The sequence below is a fragment of the Perognathus longimembris genome, chromosome 7, assembly GCF_023159225.1.
Source record: "Perognathus longimembris pacificus isolate PPM17 chromosome 7, ASM2315922v1, whole genome shotgun sequence".
In the NCBI taxonomy this organism is placed as follows: Eukaryota; Metazoa; Chordata; class Mammalia; order Rodentia; family Heteromyidae; genus Perognathus; species Perognathus longimembris.
In genome coordinates, this window is record NC_063167.1 from 10,270,729 (window position 1) to 10,291,055 (window position 20,327).

Sequence of the window (20,327 nt, forward strand, 5' to 3'; positions counted from 1 at the left end):
ATGGCCCAGGGCGCCGTGATCCACGTGGCCCCCGAGCAGCCCACTCGGGCCGTGTGTGTGCTGGGCACCGCGGTGCAGCTCGACGTCCACAGGTGAGCGGGGGGGGGGGACGGGGGGGGCAGGGCGCGGGAGGCCACGGGCAGCTCTGTCCACGCGGGCAGGGCTCACCCCGCTGGCTCCCGCCCCCTCTCTCGGCCAGCCTTCCTCGGTGGGTTCATAGGGTGGCCTATTAGTGAGGCGCTGTGCTGTGATAGTGGGGGGGGGGGGGGGGTCAGGCGCCGATGGCTCACGCCTGCAATCCCAGCTACTCAGGAGGCTGAGATCTGAGGATCAAAGCCAGCCCCGGCAGGAAAGTCCAGGAGACTCTTCTCACCCATGAACCACCAAAAGTGGAGGTGTGGCTCAAGCAGTAGAGCGCCAGCCTGGCCCATGGGGGCTGGGGGAGGCACCGGGCCTCGGGCAGCCTTGGTCCCCGTGTGCGCGGTGGGCAGCGCCCCCTGCAGGCGGGCGTAGAGGGAGTCGTGCGAAGCCCTCCAGCGAGCCCCTCAGTACCAGCCCTGGCGGGCACCGGCTGTTTCGTTGTCATTGGATCGTTTGCTCGTCGATTCGTTCAATGAGTCCTGGTGCCGGAGCCCTGTGTTCCCCGCCCCACCCCGTGCTCCGGGATACACCGGCGGCAGAGGACGCACTCCGGGAGCGTGCGTGGCCTCATCTTTGTTGGTGGCAATCATAGTGGCAGCCCTTGCGAGCTTCCTCCCGGGCTGGCGGGGCGCCCAGGGGCGTGGCTGAGAACCTCCCAGCCAGCCGCCCGCTGCCTCACCCGGCCGCCCAAGAGGTCAGAAGTGGCAGTGAACCAGAGGCCGGGCGGCCCTCCAGCTCCCACTCTTCAGAAGGAGCCACTGGGTGGCGAGGGCAGAGGGAAAGGAAGCGGCCGGAGCTAGCCCAGGGCCCTGCCTGTAGGCCCAGGCTGGCCCTCTCCTTAGGGCAGGCAGAGCAAGGGCAGGTCAAAGCCATAGATGCTTCTGGATGGGGTAGGGGGGGCAGTGGGGCTGAGCCAAGAGGAAGGCAATGCCACACCGCTCAGAAAGAGGGGGCTCACAGGTCCCCGTGTCTCCCCCGTCCAGTGAGCCCTGTTCTGTGTCCCCCGAGCGTTTCCCAGAATCATGGCTTCTGTTCAAACCACAGCCCTACCTACAGCAGCAGCCTTCCCGCCTCCCACAAGGGGAAACTGAGGCTCTCAGAGGCGAAGCAGCCCGGGAACGTTGCACAGCTGGCCAATGGGGAGGGAGGTCGAGGTCTGGGACCCCCTCACTCCGCTCTGCTCCGTCGGAGACAAGGAGGCGAGGCGGGGCGTGTCCACGCGTCAGAGCCCCCTGCAGTCCGCGTCCTCTCCTTTGGACTCGGGAAGGAACTTTGCCTGCGAGGGAAAATGCACGGGTTCTACTCACACCAACCTCGACCCCCTTCTAGGCCCTCTGTGCATGCCAGGCAAGGAGAACTGCTCACCGGCCCTTCGCAGCTGACTTGGAATCTTTCTAGAAACCTGGAGAGAGAGTATATGATAACAGAAACAGAGAGAACATTCTGGAATGTGCCATGAGCCAAGAACACAGGTGTTTCCTGGCATTCTCAAAAGGCAATGACTGAGGTTGGAGGTGTGGCCCGGGTGGTAGAGTGCCAGCCAATGAGTGAAAGCAGAGGCTGCGAATATGGCCTAGTGGCAAGAGAGCTTACCTGGTATACATGAAGCCCTGGGTTCGATTCCCCAGCACCACATATACAGAAAACGGCCAGAAGTGGCGCTGTGGCTCAAGTGGCAGAGTGCTAGCCTTGAGCAAAAAGAAGCCAGGGACAGTGCTCAGGCCCTGAGTCCAAGCCCCAGGACTGGCCAAAAACAAAACAAAACAATGAGTGAAAGCATCAGGTACTGAGTTCGAGCCCATTCTTGGACAAAAAAAGACAGATAGAGAAAAGGCGAGGGGCGGTCTCCCCTGGAGAGGAGGGTGCGCTCAGCCCTGTGGGGCCCCCGTGTGGGTCTGTGGCCCGGGCACTGTGTGCCCAGTGCCCCGTGAGGTCACCGGGCTACGGCACTTTGCCACAGTGGCGAGGGAGACGGGCAAGCGCCCCCGCTGGAGGGAAATGCGGCTGCAGTGCGTGTCGGCTGCACTCCGGGAAGGCAGCGGGAACACCCACATCATCGCCGGAAAGTAACAATGAGAGGCACAGAAAGCAAAGGGCAGCCGTTGTCGTAGACTGAGGTTCGATGCTGGGCCAGTTTTGCCCCGGATGGAAACTTCTGGAAACTTCTGGGCTCATCAGGACGCTGGCTCCGAACCAGCGCTCTTCTCCCCAGCTGAGCTCGAGAATGTGGCGTGGGAATTTGGGGGCCTTCTCCCGCCCTGATTGTCTCCTGCCCTGACCCCCTCCTTGCCCAAATTGGCTTTCACGGGGGGTGCAGCCCGCGGCACGTGACAGCCAGCCGGTCACCTTTGTCCACATGGCCATCCACCACCCTGTGTGCGGGGTACTGTCATTCCCGTGTCGCAGAGGGGAAACTGAGGCTCAGAGTGGCAAAGTGCCCTGGGGTTTGTTCCTCAAGAGAAGGCAGAGGTGACGAAGCTAGCGGGTGGGGGCTGAGAGGAGCAGGAGCAGGGGAGAGAACGTTCTGGAAGGGGCCATGAGTGGTGGATGGGATCTCATACTTGGGTAATCGTGGTGGGGGGGGGGGATGGGTTTGGAGGGAAGAAGGAAGGGACCATCACGAGGCTGTCTGTGGACGAGGAGGCCCAGACGTGCCCCGTGGTGGGACACACTTAGAAGTGCAAGAGATGGGAGGTGAGCGGCGGCGGTCCTGGAGACCCTTGACCCGCTCAGGGCTGGCTGCGGAGTCGTGGAGGAGAAGGGAAAGATTAAGGAGCCCGCTTGGGTTCAACCCAGCTCCCGCCGCTTAGAACAGAGGCGAATGGACCGCTGCCGTCGCTGGCTTTCCAGCAGCCCTGTGCGGGCCGGGCCGCGTGTACTGTTGTGGTCAGGGCTAAGCTGCTATTATTCATTTTATTTTATCTTTAGCAACCAAGTGCGTCTCCGATCACGTCTGGCATAAATTTGCACTTGCGTTTTGGTACTTACCCGAGAAAGGCAGAGCCTCTTTGTGCATGTACGATCACTGGCGTGCCAGTTTCTCTGAGTGTCTGCTCATATCTGCTCATATCAGCACTACAGTAAATCTTCTACCTGATCGGGTAGAAGGTATGGAAGGAACGCCTTAACTAACTCAGCCCCTCAGTTTTCCATGTGAGTTTTATTTTATTTATGCCAGTAGCAAGGCTTGAACTGGGTACTCTTCCTTAGTCCTTGTTTTAACTCGATGCTGGTGCTCTATCGCTTGAGCCATGGCTCCCATTCTGGCTTTTTTGGTGGTTGGTTGGAGATGAGTCTTTCGTATTTGTCTGCCTGGGCTGCTGTAGAACCTACTGAGTAACTACTATTCCAGGTCTGAGCCTCTGGTATCTGACCTGTTGATTTGTAAAAATAGTGGGTTTTGTTTATGTGGAAATGTTTTTGAAAGACTTGGGGGAGGTTGACTAATTGCAAGGTAATGGTTCTCTTCTCAAAACACTGTGGTGGTATTGTGCAATGGTCTTCTAGGTTTCATTGGCGCTATTGACAAGTCTGCTTTCAGCTGCACCGCTTACTCCTGCCTGGATAGTCTGACTTTTCTTTCTGGATACTGTCAAGCGCTCCTCTTTGCTTTCTAGATTGAGGCTATGTTAGTGGATGCATACCTGTTGAGACTACCTTCCAGCAAGTTGGCCTTTATCGCATTCATTTGTGATCTTCTGTATTGAAAACAATGTGGTATTGTGTAATAATTTACTCTTCTCTGATGTTAATAAAGCCAACCCAGCTTTCCTGGTTAATCTTTTGTACTGAAAAGTTTAACCACAGTGTGTGTTTTCATGGGCACTTGTGGAGTGAGAAGGAAAAAAAGAGAGAGGAGGGAGAGACAGGGAGAACGAGAGAACTTGAACGTTCTAGTTCAAGTTCAAGGCCTTCATCACACCACCCACCAACCCCCCAACCCCACCCCCACCCCCATTCTCTCCCCTTCTTGCTCCAGGGCAGAGTACTCAGGGCCGCCCCCTGGTGTTCACTGGGAATAAGAGGAATCCCAGCGGAGCCAGGGTGGGCTGTGGCTCACGGGGTGCCGGGCCCCCTCTGCCGCTCCCACAGCTCTGCCCCCGAGGACTGCCGGTCCTTCAGCATTGCCGCCTCCCCGGGCGTGGTGGTGGAAGTCACCCACGGCCCTCCAATCAAGAAGCGCTCCACCGCTTCCAAATGGCCCCTGGTCCCTGGGCTGGAGGTCTCCCTGCAGGTGAAAGCCGCCAGCAGCAGCACAGACGACCAGAAGGTGAGCGCTACGCGGGGGAGGGGAGGTGGGGAGGGACGGCCCTCACCCCGGCTTGCAGCTTCTCCCCCCCGGGGGCCTGCCCTGGGCCCACCATGGCTTCCTCCCCCTCAGTGTCCTTGTGGTCGGTGGCCCGGGGTGCCGGGGTCTGTGAAGGGCGGAGTCTCCGTTAAACTCACTCAATCAGAGCATATAATAAACACCTGCTCGCGCCAGGCACCAGGGAAGACGGGAACGCGCATGGCAGGGAGGTGCCATCCGCCCGCCCCCCACCCCCGCCCTCGGGCATCAGGTGATAACACGGGAAGACAGCCAGCATATTCCAACAACGGTGACAGCCAGGAATCAGCAGCCCGGGAGCCCCAGTGCCGGTCACTTCCGTCCTGGGGGCGGGGGGGGGGGGGGATGGCGAGCACCTCATGACGTGTGGTGACATCATTTTCTTCAGTTACACACAACCTCCCCCACCTCTCCGTGTCATCGCCTCCTGCCTGGTCCCTGATTCGGGGCCCGCCTGGTCATCCCAGGTGATCCTTAGTTCCCAGCTGCCGTGACTCCCTGGTGCTAGGAACGAGGACGAGGACTTGAGTCTTGGGGGACCTCCCTCCGACCTGCTAGAGCCCCCTTTTGACTGTAGGTGGTCTCTCAGCCAGACTCTCTGAGTTCCCACCAAGATTGGAACCACTTGTCCCCAAGGATCCCAACAAGACCCTGCTCCTACTGCAGAAGCACAAGGCGTGGGTACCCAAGTTGATAGTGCCTGTGTGTACCCTGTCTTTGGATAAGATGGCAAGATGCACATGGGAGAAACCGAGGAAGTCCACGAGGGTGGAGAAGATGGTGAGGGAGAGGGATGGGTACCCGGGACCTCATATCCTGAGGGCAGCAAGCAGCCGGAGGAGGGGTCTTGGCTTGGAGCCACCGGCTGGCATTTGTAAGGTAGAAAGATTCCACCGTAGACCAGACCTGGGGAGAAGAGTTAAAGGCTGACACCTGGCCAGGTAACAGGTGATGCAGCTGTGGCGTCCAAATACCTCAGGAGCCCATGGTTCTCTAGTCTCAGCTGTAAGGATTTGTCTTGCGGAGCACCCAGGGCCATTTTGTTTGGATAAGTCAATGCCCTCCCTCGTCTGGCAGCTGGACCAATCAGATGTGATCTTCCTGGAATTCCTCCCCTCTCAGCCCAGATGCCCCGCCCCCATCTGGTAACCATCTGGTAACCAATCAGAAACGCTCAGCTGGGTTTTTATTTCTGAGAGGTGGGGTTTGCTGAGACTTAGCTCAGGGCCACACAGGTGCTGAACATAGGTTCTTCCACCGAGCTACCCCACTGAGTCCTCCCTAGATTTTGAGCCTGAATCAGAGAGGTGTGTGTGTGTGTGTGTGTGTGTGTGTGTGTGTGTGTGTGTGTGTGTGTGTGTGTGAACATTGCTTCTGAACAGCTCTTGCCCTGGGGACCACTGTCCATCCGGAGCTCCCGCCTCAGGGGTCCCTGTCCATGTCTCGTGGCCAGTTTTCTCCCTCTAATGACTTCACTCTGTCTCCAGTCCCTGCTCACCTTCCAGGACCTTCTCAAGGTGTCCCTCTTTGTCGAGCCCCCTGCCATTTCTGGGTGTACCCCCTGCATTTGGGGGCTCCTGCAGGACCTTCTTCTGTAGCCTCCTGGTCATCTGAGCTGAACTGGGCTGGGCTGGCCCATAGAAAGGATGCATCCATGTTTGTTGAGTGACTAAGGAAAAGTCATTAACAGTCTGCTGCTGTCTTACAGGTTCAAATTTCATACTATGGACCCAAGACTTCAAGGGTCCAAGCCCTCCTCTACCTCACTGGAGTGGGTGAGTAATGACCTCCCCCCAGGGCCCAGGGGCCCGTGGCGCGCTGCGGGAAGCATGAGGCCTCGTGTTTGGAGTGACAGTGTGGTCATGTCTTCCAGTACTGTCTCAGGCCTGCGGTTGGGTGGGAATAAGATATTGGCATTGGGATTAAGAGTGGGTGTGGGGCTGGGGATATAGCCTAGTGGCAAGAGTGCCTGCCTCGGATACACGAGGCCCTAGGTTCGATTCCCCAGCACCACATATACAGAAAACGGCCAGAAGCGGCGCTGTGGCTCAAGTGGCAGAGTGCTAGCCTTGAGCGGGAAGAAGCCAGGGACAGTGCTCAGGCCCTGAGTCCAAGGCCCAGGACTGGCCAAAAAAAAAAAAAGAGTGGGTGTGTTTAGCACAACCACTGGGTCCCCCATCCCAGGATCCTTGCAGGCTGGAGCTGGGACCAGAGTTCCTCACCAGGGTGATTGGGGGGTTCTTCCTGACACCCGTGGGCAGGGCCAGGCCCACGGAGTCTCACTGGGGCAACAATCATGGTACCCTGGAGCCCAGAGCCTCCAGCCCTGCTCTCTAAGTCATTGTGGGTGGGGGAGCTGAGGTTGGGGTGTCTTTGAGCGAGGAGGGGCCCCCAGCCTGTAGACACAGTCTCCTGACCACCCCCGCCTTACGGCTCCTGTTATTTGTGGGATTTCAGAAATCTCCCTGCTCGCAGACGTCACCCGCACCGGAAAGGCAACGTGCACCAGAGCCATGACAGACAAGGTACGCGGCGCAGTGAGCTCCAGCCCTGCTGGGCTCTCCTATGGCGCCTCCTAGTGGGGAACAGGGGAACCGCAGTGCGTCTTCCACTTCGGATGCTAAATGTGTAATTCACAAAGAAAGAACACGAATGGGCGCCGTGTTGCCTACCTGTAATCCCAGCACCTGGGGAGGCTGAGGCAGGTGAACTGCAAGTTTGAGACCCGCCTGGGCCACATCGTGCGGCCTTATCTCAGGGAAAAACAGGAACAAACATCACTGGTGGTATTTCGATCTCTCCCCAGATGGGCACCGCCTGTAAGCTGGGCTCCCTATCCTAGGAATACACAGCACAGAAGCAGTGCCTAGTCAGGTCTCGGCTGTGCCAGGCCTTAGTGGGAGGGCGTCCCACAGCGCCACCTGCAGGGCTGGAGGACACGGGAAGGCAGCATGGCCGAGCTAGCCAAGCCCAGGAGGCTGAGATCTGAGCATGGAGAGTCCAGCGCCCGCACTGCCAGGCGCTCATCGTGGTCACTGTCTAGACTGGAGCTGGAGGGCAGATTCGGGTCTGTGTGTGTCTGTGTGTGTGTGTGCGGGTGCACACATGCCAGTCCTGAAGCTTGAACTCAGGGCCTGAGCACTTTCACCCAAGGCTAGCGCTTTACCGCTTGAGCCACAGCTCCACTTCTGGCTTTTTGGTAGAGGCTGGCTTTGAACCACGAACCTCAGATCTCAGCCTCCCGAGGAGCTAGGATGACAGGCGTGAGCCCCCAGTGCCTGGCTCTCTCTCTCGGGCGCCTTTCTGAAGGGTGGCTGCGTTGCACCCTGGGTGAATTTCTGGCCTGGGACTTCATTGGTCCAGAGCACGAAGGGTTAAAGTGCACAAGGTGGTGGGGGAGGGGGGAGGCCGTGTCAGGAGGGAGCCCTGCTTACCTCTGGCCCGAGGGGACTGGACAGACGGGCTTGGGGTTCCTGAGTGCACCCCGTGTCTCCGGTGCCCAGAGGACCTGGACCTGGGGCCCTCATGGCCAGGGCGCCATCCTGCTGGTGAACTGTGACAAAGATAACCCCAAGTCTTCTGCCCCCGACTGCGAGGACGAGCGGGTGCTGGGCCACAAAGGTAAGGCCCCCGCTGGCCTGGGTCGCCTGGGTCCCTGCTTCTGTGTGGCCTGGCCTGGCCCTGGAGCCCCGAGGGGCTGCACAAGGGTTTCTACAGGTGAAGAGACAGACGGGTGACCAGAGAGGGCACAGGACTCTCCTGAGGTCACACGGCAGTCAGGGAGAGCCGGGGCCGCCCCCCCCCCCATGCACCTCGGGGACCCCAGCTTCCAGGCCGGCCACCTGCTCATCCGCATGGGCCTCAGACCTCCTCAGGGCAGGTTTGGGGGTACAGGGACGGTGGTGGGCACAGACAGGGTCTCTCTCAATAGGAGTCCCCGGGAATGCTAGGGAACAGCCGGTGGGGGGAGGGGGAGGGGGCGTTCTGGGATTGCGGCTAGGACAGCATGGCCTGTGCCCCTCCACGCCAGGCTCTCCCGGGGCTGTGGCTCGGTGCTGCTTGCTGTTCTAGATGCTTCTCGGCATCTGAGGTTGCAGGTGTGCGTGGTGAGGTTTGGGGGTGGGGGGTTGGGGGGTTAGACGTGGTCCTCACCGCCTTGAGCCTCCAGCCTCGGCTCATCCCAGGAGAAAGGTGCAAAGCTAAGCACTGGAGGCAGCATGGCGGAGGGTGGGCGAGGGCCTGGCGGGCCGGGGGGCGGGGGGGGACAGCGGGAGGGACGCCAGCCCCCCCAGCGGCCGGCCCGGCTCTTCGTTACAGATCTGCAGGACATGACCCTGATGACCCTGAGCACCAAGGCCCCCGAGGACTTCTTCACCCAGCACCGGCTGCTGCTGCACGTGGCCAAGGCCGAGATGGAGAAAGTGAGGGTGTTCCAGGCCACGCGTGAGTTGCCAGCCCCGGCCCCGGCCCCCCCCCCGGGACCACCACCCTGCACCCCCACAAAGAACCCCTGAAGCCACTCAGCAGGCTGAGATCTGAGGATCGCAGTTCAAAGCCCGCCAGCCCGGGACAGGAAAGTCCATGAGACTCTTCTCTCCAGTGAGCCACCAGGAAACCGGAAGTGGCGCTGGCCTTGAGCTGGAGAGCTCAGGGACAGTGCCCAAGCCCTGAGTTCAAGCCCCATGGGTGACCAAAAAAATAAAAACTCCTGAGAGCTGGGAACACAGCTGGACACCAAACAGCTGTCCCCAAACCTCCAGACAGCAACAGGGATGAAAGACACAGGAACTGCCCCGGGCAGGGCAGAGGAGTGACAGAGCCATCTCACTGGCAATCTGAGTGCCCTCTTTCCCTCTCTCTCTCTCTCTCACACACACACACACACACACTCACACTCCCCTATACAGACTTGGAGACACACACACCGACTGTTTGTTCAGCCCCTCCTCCGCAGCTCGGTGCTGCCCCTCCTGAGCGTGCCAGCCTGGGCTCCTGACACAGGACACAGGGCCGGGCGCACCATGAAGCCCCTGTCTGTTTTTTTCCTGGGCCGGGAGACGTGGGAGGAGAGCCCCCACGGTGCCAGATCGTTTCCGGGGAGAGGAAACAACGTGTAGAAACCCTGGGGAAGGGCGACCCGGGCAGAGGGAATGGCAGGCGCGAAAGCCCCGAGGTGGGAGCTAGCTTGCCCGTGCGTTGGAGGAAGGCAGGGGGACCAGCACGTCTGGCTTGTGGTGCGCAAGGGGTAAAGAGGAAGACGAGGCCCAAACCAGTGGATGAGGGCAGAGAGCCAAGGATGAGGTGCTAGGTCCGTGTGTATAAGCTGGGGGGGCGGGGGTGATTTGGGGACAGGACGGGGCCCACAGAGTGGCCTTTCTAGAGGCTCGGCCCGGCCGGCTCCCTTGTGTCCTAGACCAGTGATTGAATTGATGTGGGTTTGGTGGCAGCACATCACCCCCTCCAGGAAGCCCTCGGGCTCCCCTCCATCCTCAGGGAGCTTCATGAATCTCCACCCCTCCCTAGTCACCCCTGAGGGAGGGGACGGTGACTCGGGGTCACTGATAGTCCCACCCTGGCTCGGCTGGGATCTGACTGTGGCTTAGGAATGAATGAATGAGTGAATGAATGAATGGGTGTCGCATGCTGGGAATAGCTGAGCGACTGCCCCCCACCCCACCGCTCTCCCTGGATACCCCAACCCAGGCCTTGGTCCCTTTCTCCCCCTTTGTCAGGTGGGGGCCGGGTGGGGCGCAGCACTGGGGCCCAGCTCAGGGTCTGCGCCTCCCCTGCCCGGTCCAGGGGACGGACGGCCGGCCAGGTACAAGGCGGTCCTGGGGCCGCAGAAGCCCTCGCACTGCCTGAAGCTCCGGGGGGGGCAGCACCGCGCGGACTTCTACGTGGAGGGCCGGGCCTTCGCGGACGCCAGCTTCCCGGGCCTCGTCTCCCTCGGCGTCTCCCTGCTGGACTCGTCCAACCCCGTACGCCAAGCTGGCCTGGCTGCCCGGCAGAGGGGACAGCGTTGGGGGGGGGGAGGGGTAGCAGGGCCCTGGCTGGAGTGACACCCCGCCCTCCTCCCCCCTCCCCTCCTCCGCAGGAGCTCCCCGACACCCTGCTTTTCCAAGATAGCGTGGTCTTCCGCGTGGCCCCCTGGATCATGACCCCCAACACCCAGCCCCCCCAGGAGGTGTATGTGTCCAGGTGAGGCTGGCAGGCCGGGGCCCTGACTGTGTGAATGGGACACGCCTGCTCTTTGCACGCCCACCGTGAGTGTTGCCAAGGCAGGGAGGGCCTGTCACCTGTCACCAGCCTGATGAGGAGTAAGACCCCTGCCTTACTCCTGGGGGCTGAGACCCCAGCAGACCCGGCCCCCAAGACAGACTTTTACGGCTCTTCAGAGTACAGCCTGTGCCATGCCCCCCCCCCACAATCTGGAAACTTCTGGGAGCATGTCTAAATGCCCCTGGCCAGATGGGCACAGTGACTCATGTCTGTAATCCCAGCCACACAGGAGGCAGAGATGGGGAGGATGGTGGCTGGAGGCCTTGGCCAATAATGTAGGATTCCCATCTGAATAATCACTACGGCACAAAAGGGTTCCTCGTGCCTGCCTGGCACAAGGGCAAGTTCAAGCCCCAGTGCCACCCAAAATAACCACGCATGCACCTGTGGGCCTGGCCACTGCGCCAGGCTCCCGTCTCTGGGGATGGGGTCTCCTGGGCCCCTGGAGAGCAAGCCGGGGTTTTACGGTCCCCCTTGTCCGATTGCTTCGGGGGCAGAGCGAGGAGGGGTCACCGGGGTCAGGATGCAGGTGGGGTTCAGCACGGCCCCCCACAGTGCCCGCCCCCCCCTTCCCCGTGGGAGGCCAGCCCCCGACGCGCCGGTGCTGGACAAGGGCAGAGGTGCGTCCCCACCCCCGGGCCGCAGCTCCAGAAACTTCTTTGTCTAGGATTTCTGATAATGAAGGCTTCCTGAAGTCCGTGGCTGCTCTGGCTAAGAAGGCCAAGTGCACGCTGACGGTCAGCCCGGAGGAGGAGAACATGGACGACCAATGGATGCAGGTGGGTGGCCCTGGCCTCCTGCCATGGCTGGGGGGAGAGGGGCGCGAGGGGGGGTGCAGCAGCCATTGTTCACTGCTGGAGCCGCCACACCCAGCTTCCTGGGCTCCCCAGACCTGGCTCCACCCCTACTCCAGCAGGTGTGTGTGCGCACGCGTGTGCACGCGAGCTGGTACTGGGGCTGAGTCGCTAGGGTGACTGTGGAGCCCTCTGCGAACCCATCCCCCCCACCCTGGAGACCCCTCCCCCTCCCCCCCACCTCCCCGGCTCTGCCCTGAAGTATGGCGTGGGGTCGGCTCTGTCACTGTGGTCACAGCCCCTGGGGGGCAGGTACAAGTTCTCAGAACTTCGGGTGTCTGGTGGGGCTGGGCTCTGATTTGGGGGGTGGGGGGTGATGGTCCCCCCAGCCCAGCCACACAGCCTTCCCCGGGGCCCCACCAGGACGAAATGGAGTTCGGCTACATCCAGGCCCCCCACAAAACGCTGCCAGTGGTGTTCGACTCCCCGAGGGACAGAGGCCTGAAGGACTTCCCCATCAGGCGCGTCATGGTAGGAACCCACCACGCAGGATGGCTGGGGCCGGCTCCCCAAAGCCCATCCAGGCCCGTCTGCCTCTCCCCCCCCCCCCCCCCGGCAGGCAGGCACCCTCCGGCTGAGCTCCAGCTGGTCAGGTGGGCAGGGCTGGGCGTCCGGGCGTCCGGGGCTGAGCCAAGGCGCACAGCACAGCCACTACCAGCTGCCTTCCCGGTGGGGTTTGGCTTTGGGGGCCCCTCAGGGATGCAGACGGGGGTGGGGGAGGGTTCAGGATCAATGGCCCTTTCCTGTGTGTGACTTTACTCACTGTCATCTCCACGGGAGGGGATGGAGAGTGACGTCAGCGCGGCCCGCTGGCCTAGCGAGGGAGACGGATGTGAACTCAGCACAGATGACGACGATGATAATCATAAGAGTAATAATAATAATAATAATTGCACGTATTGAGCTTGCTTCCTGTCAGCCCCGGCGCTGACTCAATGACAACCCTTGACAGCGTTGTTCTCATTGGGCCCATTTTACAGAGGAGAAAACTCTGGGTCCGTGGGGGGGGGGGGCAGTGAGGGTTCAAACCCAGCCAGCCCCTCCCAGGAAGCCCCCAACCCCGGCCGGCACCCTGAACCCCGGAGCCCAGAGAAAACGCAGCAAGGAGTGGGGTGCGAGGTGGGCTAGGAGGTGAGATTTGTCTGGGAAGCATCCTGCGCCCCAGGGAAGGGCGGCAGCCCGGCCCGTCCAGTCTCCAGCCTGGGGCTCCTCAGCGCTGACCCCGCCCCTCAGGGCCCACCCGGCTGCCTTGGCCCTGTCCACACTCGCTTCCAGTGCAAGGTCAGCGCCCTCCTGTGCCCTGAGCCGGAGCCCCGGAGTCCTGGAACTCCAGGGAGAGGTCATGATGGAAAGGGCCTGAGTTCAAGACCCACTGCCCGCTCAGTGCTAGTGCTCACGCCTGTCATTCTAGCTACTCGGGAGGCCGAGGTTCACGGTTCAAAGCCAGCCCAGGCAGGGAAGTCCGTGAGACTCTTTATCTCCAGTGAACCACCAAAAAGCCAGACTTGGAGAGGCGGCTCGTGTGGTCGAGCACCACTCTCTCTCTCGGGGGGGAAAGTGACAGATGAAGGCATGAGGCCTTGAATTCAAGTCCTAGTATCAGCAAGAAAAGGAAGGGAGGTGGGCTGGGAATGTGGCCTAGTGGTAGAGTGCTCGCCTCACATACATGCAGCCCTGGGTTCGATTCCCCAGCACCACAGATATGGAAAAAGCCAAAAGTGGCGCTGTGGCTCGCTAGCCTTGGGTGAAAGAAGCCAGGGACAGTGCTCAGGCCCCGAGTTCAAGGCCCAGGACTGGCGGGAGGGAGGGAGGGAGGGAGGGAGCAGATTTAGTTAATTTGCCCAAGCCAAGGTGTCAGGAATGAGGTGACAGCTGTGCTGTGAGCCCGCTGCAGCCCGGCACCCACAGTGCAGCACAGAGCGCCCCCCCTCCCCGCCGTGGAGTCCAGTCCCTCCTCCATCGCACCCCACCCCATGTGCGCCCAGCCTCTCAAATGCTGCTCTCCCACCTCAGGGCCCCAACATGGGCTACGTGACCCGAGGCCTGGCCACGGAGGAGGTCACGGGGCTGGACTCCTTCGGGAACCTGGAGGTGAGCCCCCCGGTGGTGGTGGGCGAGAAGCAGTACCCGCTGGGCAGGATCCTCATCGGGAACAGCAGTTACCCCAGGTAAGGGGGAGAGGGGGGCGGGGGGGGGGGGGCGCTGCTTCTCCTCCAGCCAGGAGATGCTTTCCGGTACAGTAACCAAGCCAGGTCGTTTGAAAGGAGGGAGAAATAAGGCCGAGGAAGAGGAGGACTGTGTTAGCAGGGAGGGCTTCTCTAGGGAGGGGACTTCTGAGCCGAGGCCTGATCACAAGAAGGACGCGACCACACATACAGATCGGGGCAGAGACTCGGGCGGATGAAGAGGCGTGTGCGAAGGTCCTGGGGCAGGAATGAGCCGGATGGATTTAGCAAATGTAGGCTTGGATTGGTGATGGACCAGGCAGTACTTTCTGAGGCTAGGTGCTGGTCTGTGCCTCAGTTTCGCTCCCCCCCTCTCCCACCAAGGGAAGCTGGAACTATGATTCCTCGGGTTGTGAGAGAGGAGGAGGGCGGTGGAGGCTGCCTTCCCCCTCCCCCCCAGTGACACCCCTTACCCTCTGGGGGCAGCAAGGACAGCCGGGACATGCACGAGGCGCTGCGGGACTTCCTGCGGGCCCAGCGGGTGCAGGCGCCCGTGGAGCTGTACTCCGACTGGCTGTCCGTGGGCCACGTGGACGAGTTCCTGAGCTTCGTGCCCGCGCCCGACAGGAAGGTGAGCTCCGGAACAGCTTGAGGCAGCTGTGTTCCTGCCCCGAGGGACAGCAGGGAGGTGGGGGGGTTCCCCCAGACCAGCGCCCCCCGGCTCTCCCGGGAGCCACAGAGGCAAAGCTGTCCTCTGCCCTCCCAGGGCTTCCGGCTGCTCCTGGCCAGTCCCAGGGCCTGCTACAGACTGTTCCAGAAGCTGCAGCAGGAGGGTCACGGGGAGGCGCTGCTCTTCCAAGGAGTCCAGAGTAAGTGCAGCCCGGTGCCGGCGCTCACGCCTGGAATCCCAGCCGCTCAGGAGGCTGAGGGCTGAGGATCCCAAACCAGCCGGGGGCAGAAAAGTCTGTGGAGACTCCACGGAATCGGCAACCAGCCCGAGGTGGAGGCCCGGCTCAAGTGGTAGAGCGCCAGCTGGGCGGGAGTGCAAGGCCCTGGGTTCAAGCCCCAGTACTGGCACGCACACATGCGCGCGCGCACACACAGAGCGTAAGCCCCGCCCCCTCCCCTGACACCCAGCCCCCCTACTCCGGTGGACGTGTCCAGGAAGCAGAAATCTTCTGAATGCTGAGTGCCAGGCACTGGACATGGCAGCCAGCCAGCCAGCCAAGAGAACCATAGCAGGGACTTGGGGATGGACGCGGGGCTTCCCACGCAGGGCAGGCACGGCGCCCCCCCCCCGCATCGCCAGGCCCCACGTCTTCTGGGGGACCCGTGCGCCACGCTGCGTGAGCTGACGGGCTGCCCACGGTGCGCCCACGTTACAGCCGGGAATGTGGAGTGGACTCCACACCTGCCGAGGGCTGACCCGCTTCCCCCCCCTCCCCCAGGAAGGAAACAGCAGACGATAAAGGCCGTCCTATCCAACAAGGTCCTGAAGGAACAGAACGACTATGCGCAGGTGGGGAGCCCTGGGGGGGTCCGGGCCGCGTGCCCACCCGCCCCCTGCGCCTGCGATGACCCAGGCGGGGCTCAGAGCGGCCCACCGCGGCCCTGCCAGGGTGGCTGGTGGCTCTGCCCATCCCCGCTGCCCTGGCCCTGCCCCCCCCACCCCGGTTCTCCACCCCTACGGCCCCTCTCTCTGCCTTTGCCCCAGAGCTGCATCGACTGGAATCGGGGGCTGCTGAAGAGGGAGCTGGGCCTGGCCGAGGGGGACATCGTGGACCTCCCGCAGCTCTTCAAGCTCACCGGCAACTCCAGAGCCACGCTCAGGGTGGCTGCCTTCTTCCCCAACATGGTGAGCGGGCGGCGGTCCCAGCCCTGGAACCCCGGGGCCCCGACGACCCCTCCACCCTCCAGGAGACGAGGCACAGCACAGAAAGGGACGGCATCTGACACGAGAGCTCTCAGCACCAGAGCGGGGGCTCGAAGCTGGGGTCCGGCTGGCTCCGGAGCCCCCCCAGCTCTGACGGGAAGCCCTCTGTGTTGATGATAAGCCCATGGCATGTGGCTCACAGGCTCTTACCAGCCTCCCACTGAGCGGAAAGGGCATGAAGTTCTTTGTGCATGTGCGTGTGTGCACACGCATGTGCACACCTGCGTGTACCGGTCCTGGTGCTTGAACTCGGGGCCTGGGTGCTGTCCCTGAGCTTTTTTTTGTCCAAGGATAGCACTCCACCCCTTGAGCCACAGCTCTCGGTGGCTAACCGGAGATAAGCGTCTTTGGGGTTTTTCCCGCCCTGGCTGGCTTTGAACCCTGATCGTCAGAGCTCAGTCTCCCGAGTAACTGAGATGACAGGCGGGAGGGAGCCCCTGGCTCATGGCGGTGGCTGGCCGCCATCGGGGTTTCCCAGGCTGCCTGGAGGCCCGTCTCTCGGGTCTTTCTGGGTGGGTGGAGGAGGGGGCAGCAGAAGGGGGGGGTGAGGGGCTGTCTCTGAGCGGGCGCCCCCCACCCCGTGTCATGCAGGTGAACATGCTGGTTCTGGGGAAGCACCTGGGCATCCCCAAGCCCTTCGGCCCCCTCATCCACGGCCGCTGCTGCCTGGAGGAGAGGGTGCGCGCGCTGCTGGAGCCGCTGGGCCTGCGCTGCGTCTTCATCGACGACTTCGCCTCCTACCACCTGCTGCACGGCGAGGTGCACTGCGGCACCAACGTGCGCCGCCAGCCCTTCGCCTTCAAGTGGTGGCACATGCAGCCCTGAGCCCACAGGGCGGTCCGCAAAGGATTCTGGGAACGGCTGGCCCCGCCCCCGGGGCGTGGCCAGCACTCAGGGCGATGACTTCCCTCATCTCCTGGGCCCCAGCGCCCCGCCCCCTGAGCCCCAGCGCCCCGCCCCCTGGGCCCCAGCGCCCCGCCCCCTGGACCCCAGCGCCCCGCCCCCTGGACGCACGACGCGTCCCCATGGTCCTCCTACCGCAAACTCAGCTCCGCTCAGAGGAGCTGCCATGAAGATGTGTTAAATAGCTTTCTCCCTGCGGCTGTAAAGGTGTCCCTGTCATGGTCGCCTTTCCTCTGCTGTTGTGGCTGTGACGAGCTCAGGAAAGCCATCAAGACGCGCTGCAATCAGGACACCACCACCCCCCGCAGCGGCTTTTGCTCCCAGGCGGATAGTCGGTCTATGCAATCTCACAGGAACAGAACCCACGGAAGGGGGCCACACCTGTAAGCCCAGCCACTCCGGAAGCAGAGGCGGGAGGATCTGAAAAGGGGAGACTAAATTTGGGCCAAGTTAGTAAGACACAGTCTCCAAGACATGGTAAAAGGGGGTGACTTTGTTACCCACAAGTGGACGTGTTGTACAAAGGGGTTTCAACGATCTGAAGATGGCCATAACAATAGTAATAATAAATATGAAGGGTTGGTGGTGTGGCTCAAGTGGTTGAACATCTGTGTGAGACCTGGGACTTAATCCCCAGTACTGGAAAACAAAACAAAAAACAGCTGGGTGCTGGTGGCTCAGGCCTAGAACCTTAGCCACTCAGGAGGCTGAGATCTGAGGATCACAGTTTGAAGCCAGCCCAGGCAGAAAAGTCCATGAGACTCTTATCTACCATTAACCAGCAAAAAGCCAGCAGTGGAGCTGTGGCTTAAGTGGTATAGTGCCAGCCTTGAGCAAAAAAAAAAAAAAAGCTAAGAGACGGCGCCTTGGCCCTGAGTTCAAGCCCTAGTAGTGGAACAACAACAACAGAAAAGCTTCCGCCAGCACGGTATTGCGGGCCTGCACTTCACTGGGCATCTTTAGGGCACCTGATGGCAGGTGCCAGGAAGCCAGGCTGCCAACGAGGGGGCACAGAAGAGCCAGGAAGGATATGGAGATGCAGCCGGGACCCGGCTTAACCTCCTGCGTGTTCCTTCCCACACACCCTGCCAGCGGCTGAGCTGTGTCCCCCGAAATACATACGTGGAGGTTCTCATCCCGCAGGATGGTCCTTCAAGGGGCCACGGAGCCCAAAAATGAGGTGATCAGGGTCAAATGAGCTCACTGGGTGAGCAAAAGAACCCCGGGGGGAGGGGGCTGGGTGCTCAGAGCCCGTGACGTTTGAGTCCCACCTGGGGCTGCTTGGCAGGGCTGGGCCCAATGACCCGCTGGGCCCTTCCCCAGCTGTGAGCCCCGCATTCCGCGCCCCACGTGAGGAGAGCCGGCCCCACGGCGCGCACACCTGAGGAAAGTAAACTAAACGCAGCACCTCCAACCCACGGAGCCCCTCACCTCCTCACCGATCCCGAGCTCACTGGGGTTCCAGCCTAGGGCGCCCTTCCGGCCACGGCTCACCTAAGCCTGGCTGTGGCTTTCCGATGAAGCGATTTTCGCCGCTGCAGACCCCAACCAGCCATTTCTTCCCTTTAACATTGCCGTTTCCCAATACACGCCTGCCCCCCACTCCTTCCTGGACACTGAACGGAACTCGTGGATTGCTGCCTCCCCCCAAGTCATGGCCTCGGCGTTTTCCTGCAGGCCTTCACGCGAGAGTGTCTCCATCCTCTGGCCTTGTCCTCCCCCCTTCCTCCCTCCTAGAGACATCCCCGCCCCCCAAGGCATCTCCAGTCACAAGCCAGGTGGCTGAGGCCAGAGATCAAAATCAGCGTCCCTGAGCCGAAGGCAGGTGGCCTCCGGGATGGGTCCCTGGGGACAGGGGGAATCCGCAGCTATTCTTTCTCAGCTCTTGGTGTCATGCTGACCTCGGTGCTCCGATGTGCCACCCACCCCCCTCCCCCGCCCCATGCCTGCCCTTGTGACAACATTTGGGGTCCCAGGCTGTCTGAGTCGCCTGTAGGAGGTTCGTATGCGTCTCAGAACCCACCTAGGAAGGGACGTGGGGCTCAAGAGCCACACAGGCTTCAACGAGGGCCCTCCCATTGCAAGCAGCCTAGTGTTTGTGCCCCCACATTGGAGAGGCCACCCCCAGAGGGGACATGGTCCCACTGAGCATCTCCCGTGCGTGGAAGACACTTCCAGAAGGACTTGCCGTGAGCAGCCTCCCTCTGGAAGGGGGTCTCACAGACCCACCAGCGTCCATCCACGTGGGTGTAAAGTGAGCACAGGGCCTTGGCTCGGCTGAAGCCCACTGGGTTATGGGGGGGGAGGGGGAAGAAGCAGGGAAGGGCACCTAGTCATTTGTAACCCCCACAAGAATTTGATCAACGCCCTCATGCAGGGATCTTCCAGAGACTGGGGACCCCCCATCCACCCAGAGCGCAGGTGTCCTTCCCCTCCTCCCGTCGGATGCCACCCAGGCCCAGGGGGGACAGGCCAAGCGCCTGCTGCCACCCAGAGAGAATCTTAGGGTCTTCCTGGGCAGCCCTCTACTTCCGAGGAGGCACTAAAGCAACCTACGCTGGGCTGCTGTACTGACGGCCACATCCTTCCCTCCGCCCAGCCTTGAATAGGCCTGCCCCCCCCCCAAGTCTTCCTCAGAGCCCAGCCTCCATCACTGGGGGTGGGTAACAGTGACCCGCAGGTGCAGGGGTCAAAGCAGGTGGCTCCCACCTACCACAGCCCTGCCCTATGCCCAGCGCAAAAGGCTGTTTTCCAAGCTCGACCCCAAAGGAAGAGCAGCAAGGGTGGGAATCCTGCGTAACACGGACTGTTTGTTGGGTTTAATAAACAAGGGGGCCGGGGGCTCACGCCAGGCACCCTAGGGACTCGGAGACCTGAGAATCGTGCTTTGAAATCAGGCGGAGCAGAAAGGGCTGCGAGGCTCTGATCCCCAATGAACCCGCAAAAAGCCAGGTGTGGGGGGTGTGGCCTAAGTCACCGAGCATGGGGCACGAGTGAAAAAGCCAGCGAAGAGCACCAGGCTGTGAGTTCCGGCGCCACACAGGGGGGCGGGGGGGGGGCTGGGGGTGTGGCTCAGGCGGTAGAGCACCTGCCAACCAGCGCCCAGGCCCTGATTTCAAACTCCGCCCTCCCTCCGCAAACCCTAAGTCTATGCTCCGCTGAGATGCATAGCAGCTGTGACTGGACCCACTTCCCACCCGTCCATTCCGCCCGCGTGTCCCCCACTGTGTGTGGCGACGGCTGTGGACCACCAGCTCGCCTGAGTCACCAGGAACACCAGGCGACCTCCAGCCCCCCGCCCCGCCCCCCTCCCACCAGCCCCGGGATTTGCACGGTTACCAAGCTCCCCTCGCTTACTTCCGGAAGCACACACCTAGATCTTGGGGGTGCAGCATGCTGACCCCCTGCCTGACGATGCTACCAGAGTCTTTGAGTGCCTTGATCTGCCCACACACCAGCTTCCCATCACCCTCCTCCTCCTCCTCCCGGCTGAAGGCTGCGCAGGAGCTGCTGATAAACCGGATCTGAACGGGACTCAACTCCCCCCTCCCCCCCTCCACCGAGGAGCAGCCACACCTGGACTGGCCCGAAGCCTCCCTCCCCTTAACAAGGGGGCGGGCTAGGGAGGCCCCCGACTCCATAACAGGGGAGAGCAGAGCTGGGCCCGCACCCGGTCTCCTGGGCCGCAGTGCTGAGAGAGGGTGGTCGGCTTGGATAGCCCCGCC

At 61.8% G+C, this 20,327-nt stretch overlaps 1 protein-coding gene across 1 annotated transcript; it reads left to right on the plus strand.

Moving 5' to 3' along the window:
* Positions 1 to 16,550, plus strand: LOC125354639 (protein-arginine deiminase type-4-like). The gene is made up of 16 exons (XM_048350343.1): positions 1 to 92; positions 4,234 to 4,411; positions 6,177 to 6,243; positions 6,926 to 6,993; positions 7,972 to 8,089; positions 8,786 to 8,911; positions 10,268 to 10,446; positions 10,563 to 10,666; positions 11,415 to 11,526; positions 11,965 to 12,072; positions 13,615 to 13,769; positions 14,253 to 14,397; positions 14,533 to 14,635; positions 15,215 to 15,285; positions 15,481 to 15,621; positions 16,291 to 16,550. The coding sequence occupies exons 1-16, from the start codon at positions 1 to 3 to the stop codon at positions 16,522 to 16,524; spliced, it is 2,001 nt and encodes a 666-aa protein (XP_048206300.1). The 3' UTR covers positions 16,525 to 16,550.
* The last annotated feature ends 3,777 nt before the right edge of the window (positions 16,551 to 20,327 follow it).